This window comes from Nematostella vectensis, chromosome 9 (assembly GCF_932526225.1).
Source record: "Nematostella vectensis chromosome 9, jaNemVect1.1, whole genome shotgun sequence".
Lineage (NCBI taxonomy): Eukaryota > Metazoa > Cnidaria > Anthozoa > Actiniaria > Edwardsiidae > Nematostella > Nematostella vectensis.
This window is the reverse complement of record NC_064042.1, coordinates 14,751,284-14,765,059: the sequence shown is the minus strand read 5'-3', so window position 1 is coordinate 14,765,059 and position 13,776 is coordinate 14,751,284. Positions and strand designations below refer to the sequence as shown.

General features: G+C 40.7%; 1 protein-coding gene across 1 annotated transcript in view; it reads right to left on the bottom strand.

The window, feature by feature from the left end:
* LOC116605551 overlaps positions 1-13,776 on the bottom strand; it is a 74,422-nt gene that overhangs the window by 33,356 nt on the left and 27,290 nt on the right. The window contains exons 7-9 of the mRNA XM_048732113.1: positions 11,443-11,662; positions 9,739-9,914; positions 6,628-6,959 (exon numbers count right to left, since the gene is read on the bottom strand). Of these exons, the coding sequence (XP_048588070.1) occupies positions 6,628-6,959; positions 9,739-9,914; positions 11,443-11,662 (728 nt within the window). The remainder of the gene's footprint in view (positions 1-6,627; positions 6,960-9,738; positions 9,915-11,442; positions 11,663-13,776) is intronic.

Genomic DNA, 13,776 nt, shown 5'->3' with positions numbered 1-13,776 from the left:
GGTTCCGCTCATACCTTACATCCCGCAAACTGTATGTACGGGTTGAGGACTGCAAGTCATCTTTGCGTAGCCTGGAACGAGGTGTTCCTTAGAGCTCTGTCCTAGGCCCGCTACTCTATCTTGCCTATACTTCGTCCATTGCTCAGATCATAGCACGACATGGCATTCTATACCACCTTTATGCGGATGATTCACAACTTTACGTTTCTTTTCGAGGTAATTCACAAGATGAACTTTTGATGGCTAAAACTAAAGTTGAATGTTGTGTTCATGAGATCAATGCCTGGATGGTGCATAATGGGCTAAAACTAAATCATGATAAATCAGAACTTATTCTTTTTTCCTCCAAGTTCTGTCCTGCCCCAAGTCTTGAACATGTAAAGGTGGTTGATGAAATCATCAAACCTGCCTCCGCTGCATGGAATCTGGGAGTAATTCTTGATAAGTATCTTTCTTTTGAAGATCATCTCAAAACAGTATGTAAATCTGCAATATTCCACCTCAGAAATATTGGCAAAATTAGGAAGTACCTTGACAAGAATTCCACAGAAATACTTATACATGCCTTTATCAGTTCAAAACTAGACTATTGCAATTCCCTCCTTTATGGATTACCTGACTACCAAATTCATAAATTACAACTTATTCAAAACACAGCTGCTCGCATTATCAGCTTAACAAAAAAGACTGAGCATGTAACACCTATCCTGCAAGATCTCCACTGGTTACCAGTAAAGTACCGGATAATTCTTAAAGTTTTACTGACCGTTTTTAAATCTCTCAATGAAATGGCTCCACTATATATTAAAGATCTATGCAAGTATAAGACTCGTTCCCGATCATTACGGTCTGCTTCTCAACAATACCTTCAGGTCAAACGGGGCAATTTGAAGACCTATGGTGACCGCGCCTTTTCGATTGCGGCTCCTAAACTATGGAATGAGTTGCCATTTCACTTAAGGACAATACAAAATCCTAATACTTTCAAGCAATGCCTTAAGACTCACCTTTTTAAAGAAGCATTTAATTTATAATTAGTTTAAAAATCATTTTTTAATATCACTGTTAATTATACATTACATATAAATGTAACATTTCTTATTAGACACAATGTATTGTCAGGGTGATTTTTAATTTTTAATGTGTAATGTTTAATTGTAAAGCGCCTAGGGCAATTATTGATGAGGCGCTATATAAATGCTGATATTATTATATTATTATTATCTCTGTTGTTGACTGTGTCTCGGATGTCTCTGTTGTTCAGTGGGTCTCGGATATCTCTGTTGTTGACTAGGTCTTGGGTGTCTCTGTTGTTGACTGGGTCTCGGGTGTCTCTGTTGTTGACTGGGTCTCGGGTATCTCTGTTGTTGACTGGGTCTCGGGTATCTCTGTTGTTGACTGGGTCTCGGGTGTCTGTTGTTGATTGTATCTCGGGTATCTCTGTTGTTGACTGGGTCTGGGTTGTCTCTGTTGTTGACTGGGTCTCGGGTATCTCTGTTGTTGACTGGGTCTCGGGTGTCGTTGTTGTTGACTGGGTCTCGGGTGTCTCTGTTGTTGACTGGGTCTCGGTTGTCTCTGTTGTTGACTGGGTCTCGGTTGTCTCTGTTGTTGACTGGGTCTCGGGTATCTCTGTTGTTGACTCTGTCTCGGGTATCTCTGTTGTTATTGTTGACTGGGTCTCGTGTGTCTCTGTTGTTGACTCTGTCTCGGGTATCTCTGTTGTTATTGTTGACTGCGTCTCGAGTGCCAGCAGAATAACAACTTTCCACGTGCTTCATAAACTCAGGGTCTTTCTCCGGATCGGCATCTCCAAAACGTTCAAATTTTAACGGATAAGACGGGTTGAAAGTTGTCATTATATCTCCAAAAACTTCGGTGAGCATTCGAGCATCCATGGGGAGTTTGTGGTCGAAGAAATCCTTCTCCTTTGACGTTGACTTCGACAACACCGTGAACAGTGATGAAAACGCGCGTGAGTGTTTTATTTTTATTTTTGGCTAGGGATAAGGCTTGGTTTAGGTGTAAGAGGGGCAAGGAGGGAATGGGTAAGGGATGCGTGAGCTAGGAGTAAGGAGCTTTGGGCTAGGGAGGAGTGGTTTAGGGGTGAGGGCGGTAAGGCATGGGTAGAGGATGCGTGAGCTAGGGGTTAGGAGGGATGGGCTAGGGGGAGGGAAAAGGAGAGATGGGGTAGGGAGGGGTGGTTAAGGGGTAAATGGTGGGGCTAAGGGTATGTCATCACAAACTTCATTCCCTTTTTTTATCAGCTGTTGAAAGTTATAACATTTCGCGTTATACATTTATTTTATTTTTCGGTGAAAGTTATTACATTTTGCGTTGAAAATTATAACATTTCGCGTTAAACATTAATTACATTTTGCGTTGAAAGTTATTACATTTTACGTTGAAAGTTACTACATTTCGTGTTGAGATTACATTTTGTGTTAGTTATTACATTTTGCGGCGTAACAATTCCTATATAGTAAAAGATATCATATCAAAGATATCTCCATGTATTGAAAAATATCATACAAACCCGGTTTTTCTCCATCTTTTGTAGCAGTTTTAATAGGCTCCAGGAGCTCTCGTTTCTCATTTTCATAGAAATTCAAGATTGCTCGCTCCAGTGTATCATAGACCACAAAGTCTATGGGAAATAGTATTAAGAAAAATGCCCATAGGAAAAAGTCTATTGGACAAAGTCTATAGGGAAAAATATTGTGCCCCGCCCCTTTTCGTGTTGGTGCCACTCATGCAGTTGACTGGCATTCATGCAAGTAGCCTCCAGTTGATTGGCATTCATGCAAGTAGCCTCCAGTTGATTGGCATTCATGCAAGTAGCCTCAAGTTGACTGGCATTCATGCAAGTAGCCTAAAGTTGACTGGCATTCATGCAAGTAGCCTCGAATTGACTGGCATTCATACAAGTAGCCTCCAGTTGACCGGCATTCATGCAAGTAGCCTGAAGTTGACTGGCATTCATGCAAGTAGCCTCGAGTTGACTGGCATTCATGCAAGTAGCCTCAAGTTGCCTGGAATTCATGCAAGTAGCCTCCAGTTGACCGGCATTCATGCAAGTAGCCTCCAGTTGACTGGCATTCATGCAAGTAGCCTAAAGTTGACTGGCATTCATGCAAGTAGCTTGAAATTGACTGGCATTCATGCAAGTAGCCTCGAGTTGACCGGCATTCATGCAAGTAGCCTGAAGTTGACTGGCATTCATGCAAGTAGCCTCGAGTTGACTACCATTCATGCAAGTAGCCTCCAGTTGACTGGCATTCATGCAAGTAGCCTCCAGTTGACTGGCATTCATGCAGTTAGTCTCTAGTTGACTGGCATTCATGCAAGTAGCCTCCAGTTGACTGGCATTCATGCAGTTAGCCTCCATTTGACTGGCATTGATGCAAGTAACCTCCAGTTGACCGGCATTCATGCAGTTAGCCTCCAGTTGACTGGCATTTATTCAAGTAGCATCCAGTTGACTGGCATTTATGCAAGTAGCCTCCAGTTGACTGGCATTCATGCAAGTAGCCTCCAGTTGACTGGCATTCATGCAAGTAGCCTCTAGTTGACCGGCATTCATGCAAGTAGCCTCGAGTTTACTGACATTCATGCAAGTAGCCTCCAGTTTACTGGCATTCATGCAAGTAGCCTCCAGTTTACTGACATTCATGCAAGTAGCATCCAGTTGACTGGCATTCATGCAAGTAGCCTAAAGTTGACTGGCATTCATGCAAGTAGCTTGAAATTGACTGGCATTCATGCAAGTAGCCTCGAGTTGACCGGCATTCATGCAAGTAGCCTGAAGTTGACTGGCATTCATGCAAGTAGCCTCGAGTTGACTACCATTCATGCAAGTAGCCTCCAGTTGACTGGCATTCATGCAAGTAGCCTCCAGTTGACTGGCATTCATGCAGTTAGTCTCTAGTTGACTGGCATTCATGCAAGTAGCCTCCAGTTGACTGGCATTCATGCAGTTAGCCTCCATTTGACTGGCATTGATGCAAGTAACCTCCAGTTGACCGGCATTCATGCAGTTAGCCTCCAGTTGACTGGCATTTATTCAAGTAGCATCCAGTTGACTGGCATTTATGCAAGTAGCCTCCAGTTGACTGGCATTCATGCAAGTAGCCTCCAGTTGACTGGCATTCATGCAAGTAGCCTCTAGTTGACCGGCATTCATGCAAGTAGCCTCGAGTTTACTGACATTCATGCAAGTAGCCTCCAGTTTACTGGCATTCATGCAAGTAGCCTCCAGTTTACTGACATTCATGCAAGTAGCATCCAGTTGACTGGCATTCATGCAAGTAGCATCCAGTTGACTGGCATTGATGCAAGTAGCCTCCAGTTGACTGGCATTTATGCAAGTAGTCTCCAGTTGACTGGCATTTATGCAAGTAGCATCCAGTTTACTGACATTCATGCAAGTAGCATCCAGTTGACTGGCATTCATGCAAGTAGCCTCGAGTTTACTGACATTCATGCAAGTAGCCTCCAGTTTACTGACATTCATGCAAGTAGCATCCAGTTGACCGGCATTCATGCAAGTAGCCTGAAGTTGACTGGCATTCATGCAAGTAGCATCCAGTTGACTGGCATTCATGCAAGTAGCATCCAGTTGACTGGCATTGATGCAAGTAGCCTCCAGTTGACTGGCATTTATGCAAGTAGTCTCCAGTTGACTGGCATTTATGCAAGTAGCCTCGAGTTTACTGACATTCATGCAAGTAGCCTCCAGTTTACTGGCATTCATGCAAGTAGCATCCAGTTGACTGGCATTCATGCAAGTAGCATCCAGTTTACTGGCATTCATGCAAGTAGCCTCCAGTTGACTGGCATTCATGCAAGTAGCCTCCAGTTGACTGGCATTTATTCAAGTAGCATCCAGTTTACTGACATTCATGCAAGTAGCATCCAGTTGACTGGCATTCATGCAAGTAGCCTGAAGTTGACTGGCATTCATGCAAGTAGCCTCCAGTTGACTGGCATTCATGCAAGTAGCCTCCAGTTGACTGGCATTCATGCAAGTAGCATCCAGTTGACTGGCATTCATGCAAGTAGCATCCAGTTGACTGGCATTTATGCAAGTAGTCTCCAGTTGACTGGCATTTATGCAGGTAGCCTAAAAAAGGTTTATATTTCTGCTATATCGACTATACATTGCTACAGCCACAGTAAGTTCTACGCTGTCGATGAAATATCTATTCGTAAAGACCGCTTCTTTCCAACTAAAGCACCAATACACGAGGCAAGCAATTACAAAGTTTTGTTTCATACATGGCATCATGGTCTATTGTTTCATACTGCATCTGCCTATGAAAAAAAAAATTAGCAAAACATGAATAACTTATCAAACAAAAACAAAACAGATAAAAAAACAAATGAATGAACAAATACATAAATTAGTTTATGAATAAATTAACAAATAATTAAGTATATAAAATGAATGAAGGAGGTTTTTTCGAGGATGTGGCTGATAATTAGCGCTGAGTCTAATAGATTCTTTTCTCTTTCGTCGGCCTTCAATTATTTAAAATCATCGGAATTATGTAATTGACCGAAGTGAACTGGTATTTTTACAGCTTCAATTCTTTGCGGAGAAAAAAAATGGCGCTCAAAGGTTCACGGACAGAAAGAGGCAAGACAATGCAAACGCAATGCATGCTGGACCGTCACAAATGCTCGGCCCTCCGGTCCGCCTTCCCGTGGTCCTTTGCGCGCCGCAAATGAGCCAATACTAGGGACGAGACAGGCTTTAATACGCATTTAAATTTCAAGTCCCAGGAAAGTGGAGGGTTAAGGGGTGGGGGAGAAGACTACTGAGACAAACTTAAACAAAACTTAATCCAAAAATCCTCGGCCAAATTGGCGATTTTAAGGAGGAGGACTGGGAAAGAGCCTCATACTTTTCCAAGGTGGTGTAGAGTCATATTATATGTCACATCTGCCGTAGATTTCTACTCGAAAAGATATGTGCCATTCCCAGCTCTGCGCGATGAATCGGATGCCGCGTGCATGAATGGGTTCTTCAAATGACCCGTAAACAACCGTGTGCTGATCCGAGTTGCCGGTGAACACCTAGTAAAGAAGAAGGCTTTCTCCAGCATTGTTACAAAATTGACATATTTAGCGCCGGGAATCGGACTGAGGAGAGAAGGGAAAAAGACTAATACAAAAAAACATGGACTCCTAAGAAACAGAGGGGATCATTGGAAAAATCAACCTCAATTCTTAGGCTGATCTTCTTACAAATTAGATTAATAAAGCAAAATATTGTTATAGTCGATTTACACCAAGATCGGCATATCGTTATGGATGGATATGATCTTTTGAGAAACCACTTGGCCGCCTTAAACAATAACACTCGGTAAAAATATGGGATTGTGCATTATTAACCGATCCGTTGACTAAAATCCGTTTTGGGTGTTTCGGGCCTCCATTGTAGCTCGAAAGCCCCAAAGGGATAGTAGAGACATTGGACCCCCTTAAATTGTTGGAAACCCTTTAAGGGTAGAAGTCATCTAGAGTCATCTACCCTAAAAGATAGGAAATTGACTCCTTTAACCAATATTGAGTGTCCCCCTCCCCTCCCCTCCATCCCCCCTCCTCCCGGCTGCCTTATTAGCTTACCTTATGAGGTGACTGGGCGTTTCCTCCCTCACGGTAGACGTGCCAGGTGGAGAGATCAGTGCTGTAGCCGATGTTATAAGTTTTCATCCACATGGGTGAGTTCCGTCTTCCTTGAGTGGCAACCTTGGTGACTGCTACTACACGTCCAAGGTCAACTTGAAGGTACTCTCCTGCAGCTGCGGGCCCAGCTATCCATCCATTATTAGCAGATGATGGCGCATTAAGGCGAGCATACCGAGGCACATAATCCAGGTCAGGAATAATACTTGAGGCAGTTATCGCTGAGTCTCCAATAGCTCCCGATTCCATACCTAGAGCCTTTTCCGGGCAATCTGCAAACAACTCAATTATCATTTTTCCATATAATACTTATGAATATGCAACTCTCTCGTGCAAGCACGGTTTTTATAGCAGAGCCAGCGCGCCCGGAGCTCCATAGGTATAGAAATATGGTAAAGCTATGCGACTTGGTTTTGTGGTCATCGCGCGGGTTCCCTGTGGTGTCACTCGCCAGCCAGCCGCGCAACTCCCAGGCCCCACTCGGCCACGAAATGGCGAAAAATACAGGCACGAAGCAAGGGATAACACCTTTTGTTTTGAAATTCTTCGTGTTGAGATATTTCATAAAGGCTAAACAATATCGTGTTGCATTTGTCATATACCGCTAAAGAAAACCGTATTTATATTGTCTCTATTTCCTGTGCTCTTAGTCCTAAGAAGATACATATCCTTACAAGATACAGCAATTTTTTCAACTTTCAAGAAAATTTTCCTTACCGAGGATTAAAAAAAAAAATTCAACCCCTATTGTCTATATGTATTGTTTTTTATTGTCTGCATCTTGTATCTCATGTGTTTATTTTTCTTCAAATAGTTGTGGAAAATAAGTTAGATAATAAATGGCTTGATGAAAAGATTGTTTTGAAATAAATAAATAATTGTTTTCACTCGATCTTTTATGAACCAGGGACTTTCTGAGGGTCAAAAGACTGGAAGACATTAGACTTGAAAACTATGTCTTGAAGAAAACAGAAGGGAGTTTAGTCATTTGATTCCCCTCAAACCCATGGTCCCAGGAAAGTGTGGGGGATTAGACTTTACCCTTAAACAACTGTGATAAAAGCCTGTTTCCAATTTAAGAGTAAAAAACAGTCAATATCACCACCCCTCTTGACATATTCTGGTTAAAAAATTGGTCTAGAACCCCACATTAACCCCTGACTTCTGCAGGACCATAAGGGAGGGGGCTCAAATGACTAGAGCATTACTATGTGATTCAGCAGTGCACACTCAATGGTTTTTTTAACAAGATACTTAAATAAAACTAAAAACAAACTTTTGCTTTTTAAATAATAAATCTGCAAAGAAAACAGTTTTCTATCAACCTAAAGGTAATTGGAAAGGTGATATTTTAGGAAAGTACTGAATATAATTATCACATTATTGTTATATTTTCTTATCAAACATTTACAGAAGTCAAACTTCTTCTTTTTACTTATCCCTGTTGACTATTTTTATGCAATTGATGCTCTTTGCTAGTTCCCTCTACACCAAAAATAAATTAATGAACAGACTTGATTTTTATTTCTATTGAGTGCTTTAACTTATATCTTCTTTTAAGGATTTCCTTTCCAAGTCAGTCTGTTTTCCATCACATTTATTTCAGAGGTTTAGATTTATATTTGTAGATATTAATTCCCATGGGGGATGGGAAATCACAAATGAAAGTGGTATATGGAAACTTCAGTATTTTGCATCTCATCTAAGACTGTTTCTGACACTATATTCTATCCTCGAAATCCTGTTTTATCCATTACTTGTTCTTCGCAAGGACAAAGCTTGTCAGAATGTAGCTATACAAATGTCTATCAATGGAACTTTAACGAGGGGAAGGTTTTTTTAGGGCAAAATACTTAAACTATATAACACTAGTTTTCAATGATAAATATGTAAACAAAACCCTAAGATAATGGGAAAGGGGAAATGTCAAGAAATGCTTAATCAAATTATTTTATAACTGTTATATTTTTTAGTAAACCTTTCAAGTTGATTCAATTTTCTTTATTTCTCCTCTCCTCATAGACATTTTTTAGTCAATTGATATTCTTTGCTGTTTCCTCTCTACCCAAAACATAGATCAATGATGGTTTGAAATTAGAAGTTAGCATTTTAGCACTGTCAGTGATGTCTTAGATGTATTTTTTAGGATTTGCTTCCAAAATCAATCTTCTTTCTCTCCATTGCATTCATTTTGGAGTAGGCCACCAACACCAAGGCCACTATATGGTAAAGGGTGGGTGCACCAATATAATGTAATGCATGAAAGGAGATATATTTGTAAGGGTTTCAATTTCCAGACATTTTTCTGAATAATCAGTCCAATGAAGGAGAGAATCAACACTAAATCGATGCATAAAGATAACAGATTGGCATTTAAACAGTCTAAATATATTATTTGGAATCTTTGGAATGCTGTTACTTCCATGACATATCCTGCACAAGGACAAAGTTTGTCGGTGTATTGTTTTTATTAAAAAAATATTTTTAAATGGAACTTCTATAAAGGGACATAAGAATTTACCATTAGACTCTTGACAACTTTGACAGCCATATTCACACCACAGGAATTGTGTTTGTTAACATTTATGTACTGCATAACTGAAATTATTGAGTAAGGCCTGGATCCATTTGGTAGGGCCAATGAATCAATATCAGTAAAGAGCAGAATCCTAGACCCGTAGATCCCCCCAAAATACCTCGATCAGTCAACACAAAAGGTGTTTAATGCTGGCTCTGCTTTCAGGTAGTGCCTAAATCTATATATTAAGTACAGAAATCCCGTAAGCAACCCAAGCAACTAGGCAAGCAAAAACCCATTCGCTTTAAAGGTGTCAGCTGTTCACAGCTCGCGATTGGATAACGAGTATAACCCGGCTAACTCGAGCTTTGATAACTCGAGTTAACCGCTGACTTGAACTATATACAGTAGAACCTCGCTAACTCGAGCCTTGACAACCATAATCCATTAACTCAAACTAAGTTCAATTTTTCTTGGAAAATCTTATCCTATCCTTGAAATGTATAATACGTCTTATCCCACTCAAAATTTACCTTTACTGCACTGATATGCCACCTTGTTTCCTACCAGAGCGCATCTTTTCTCACTAGAACAATGCTTGTTACTGCAGCGGTTTGGTGTTTTAATCAACGCGTAAAATGCGTTGTCTTCTGGTCTTAACATTTGGGGATGTGACAAGTGTGTCGCTGCGTTCAGCTCGCATCGATACCTGTAAAAGATGAGAATAAGGGAATTAATCAACGACTGTAGTTTTTTAGAAGGTCTATAAAAGACTGGGGCAAACGCGCGGGAAACCTGTGATAACCTGAAATGTTATTGTTCAGACTCCTTTTTTAAGACGTTCAAGTAAAGTAAACCTTATTTTTAGGATGTTCAAGTAAAGCAAAGCGAATCGGAGCAAAACAATGAATTTACAGCATTTCTCTCGCCTATGATTTCCAACAGGAAATTGAAATTGAACGAAAAAATGATGTTTTTGTATGTGTTGCTAAATATGTGTGGAATGAATATTGTTTGAAACAGACAGACAGACAGACAGACAGACGGACGGACGGACGGGCGGACGGACGGGCGGACGGACGGGCGGGCGGGCGGGCGGGCGGGCGGGCGGGCGGACGGACGGACGGACGGACAGACAGACAGACAGACAGACAGACAGAAAAGACAGACAGACAGACAGACGGACGGACGGACAAAATAAATAAATAAACAAACAAACAAACAAACAAACAAACAAACAAACACAAACAAAAGCAAGCAAGCGAACGAACGAACGAACGATCGATCGATCGATCGATCGAACAAGCAAGGAAACTACTTAATCCTTGCGAAAAGGTAATTTATTTCCCCTTAACAATTCTAATGGTCATATTTAAAGTCCATATAACTTTTCATAGTTGATAGACTTTGTCAATTCTTTATATTTTCATCTTCCAAATGGTTTGTGGTTCCTATAAAACACGCGTTCGCGCAAATCCCTCAAATCTGTAATATTGAGGTATTTTGGTCAACTATCGGGAAAAAGGCCGTGAACTGAAAGGCCCGGGTCCAGTTATTTGTGACGTAGATCGAGATGTCAACCAAATTACACGAGAAAACATATGCGCGCGCTAAACCGGTTTCCGTCTTCATATCTTCTTAGTTATTTCTGAAGAACGTTGTGTGGTTACAACTTTTACCGTCATCTTTAAACTCAACCTGGTAGTCAAATAATTATTTAACTTCAGGAGACAAATCTGCAAAATTTAGCAGATATTTTTTAGTCTTTGAATTGTTTTTGCATTGTGCGCGCGTGCTGCATTCGCAATCAAGAATGGCGGCATTTTCACGAGCGCGCGCTGTTTTTGAAGCCTACAGCAAAACGATATTTTCTTTTTTCGCATACAATTCTCGACTTTTAAATTATTTTTCGCTTCATTGTGGGCAGCATTGCAATAGAAAACAATTCGCCAATATTTTGTGGGATTGCCGTCTCTGAATTTTAACGGATTTAAGAAAATATGTTGTTTCAGATTTTCCCGCCAAAACTTGGAATTATTCACTCGATTCTATCTCCTTTCGCGCGGCCAGGAAAATTTTCAAAGATCTGTAGAAAATTCAAATGTCAATAAAATTCAATTCCCTTTTCAGAATTTGAAAGTTTACCTATGCTTTGTTTTGGCTAGATTGATATAAGTGAAAGGTTATAAGAACTTTAATCCTAATATTCGATGAAGATTGAATATATTATCACTCACTCTTTTTCCTTGTAGTTGATAGATAAGCAATCCTTGTGGCTATGACAACTCTGTCGACAACCGTATTTGGTAGTCTGGTTAGTTTCGATGACGTTTCCTTGCAGCTGAAAGCTTCGCATCAAGTATAAGTAGTCCTTGCAGTCGTGGCCAATGGCGTGTTGCCATGACAGAAGAATAACTAATAAGAGTTGCAGTACAAACTCCATTGCGACATCAAAATCTTATGAAAAAGAAAGTGAAAGATATCAAATCTAGACGGCAGAATACAGGCGCGTACACCACAGGTAGCCCAAGCTATTAATTTGTCCCTATTGATTTTACGGTGAACATAGGGCGAAAATCAAAATTAGTGAAAAATAAAAAACAACTTGTTAAAAAGACGTGTGTAGTCCAGTGTTGCGTTTATTTTTACTTTTTCATTTTAAACGAACGAAGTGAAAGGTAGGAAAATAATTTTAAACATACCTCACGTTCCGTCCTCAAAAACATACTTCCTCCCACGACATCCTCATAGATAGTTGGAGTCCAACCAGTGCAAATCTCAGCGCCACACGATTCTCCATCGCAGAGGAATCCGGCAGAATATTCGTCTTTTTGTCGTCGAAATATGCGTGACCACAATGAATTTGGCAACTGTCAAAATTGCCTCGTCCCCGCGAGCGCAAAATCATGTACATGCACTTGTGGCTGCGAGGATTTGGCAAGAGCCAAAGAGGTCCTCGCCGTGGGAGGGAGCGTCGAAATTAGGGCGCAAATTCTGCACACGATTCCTCTGCCGTGGGAAATTAGTCCTAGCAAAGTTTTTCTAGACTACACACGTCTTTTCAACAAGTTGTTTTTTATTTTTCACTAATTTTGATTTTCGCCCTATGTTCACCGTAAAATCGATAGGGACAAATAAAGAGCTTGGGCTACCTGTGCACCACACGAGGGCGCGCACCCTTCCCCCCTTGGCCGGTGTTCGAGCGAGAGAATTACAGGGTGTCTCAAAAGTTTGTGCTCCTTTTTCAAGAGCTCATAAAAAGATTTTGGGTAACTATGACCAAAGCAAATTAACACAAATTATAGATTTATTAGTCAAGACCTACATCTCCAAACATCAGTATCCCGAGTGTCCGCCTTTGCATTTTATGACGTTTCTTATGCGCTTGTAATGTGGCAACTGGTACATTTCTCCAGGCTTCGCGAAGACGCTTCTTCAGGCCATTCATCGTCGTTGATTGAGGATCCCTGTAAACTGACTGATCTATCAGACCCCAAACATTTTCGACTATATTCAGATCAGGGAAATTTGGTGGCCAGTCTTTCTTCTTTATGAATCCCGGCAGGTTCTTGCTGCACCAGTCTTGGGTCTTGCTGTATGCGCTGGATTGCCATCTTGTACGTAGATCATATTTTCATTTCTATTAAAAAGCTTTCTTTTTTAAGGTTTTTATGTTGTTGATCGTCTCGATAACAAAGGCTTTACATCCTTCTCCAATATCTGAGAAACGTAGTACTTTGAAGTCAAAGTTTGGTTTTGGGGAACGCCGGAGGAACTTGGCTTTCCTGGCTTACCCATACTACATCATTCTTCGGATTTGGAAGGTTAAATAGATACTTGTGACATTTGTCAGAAAAGAGAACGTTATTCCAGTCTTGGGCCGTAAGTTTCTTATACATTTTGTCAAACTTTAACCGATTGGCCCGTTGCTTGACACTTAACAATGGCTTCTTTTGGCGCTTCATAGCTTCCCATCCTTTTCCCTTCATATGTCGTTGAACTGTATCCTTCCAGTCTTTGGAAATCTTCCTCAAAGAGTTGTATTTGGCTTTTTTGATTATTTTCTTTGCGGAATCAGATAAATAGTTGGCCTTCCCGTTCGTCTTTTATCCCTGAAGTCAGTTTCCCTGGATCATTTCTTTACCCATCTCTCCGACTTTTCAAGAATTTTTGCAATTTCTTTTACCGGAAACCTATTTGATCTAGGAATAGCTGCTTGAGCTCTTATATTAGGGCTTTTTTAAGCTTGGAGAGGATTCATTTCTCTTTCTAGCTGTTTTCGTTGAGAAAAAGCCTTTAAAATGGAGGAAAATATTCGATATCTTCGTGCTAAAAAAATGGCGGGAAAGTTTATTTTGATTTGGCGCGCGCGCAACATTTTGCGGGAAAAGGAAAAACTTTTTATATCCCCCTATTTATTGCTGCCAATTATGGTAGAAAATAGGTACCGCTGTAGATTTATTTGGTTTTCTTGAGTACACGTGCAGGCTGGAAATAATGATATTTTTTAAAGGGGCACGAACTTTTGAGACACGCTGTATATATTGCGTTACGCGTGACGTGACGTCGGT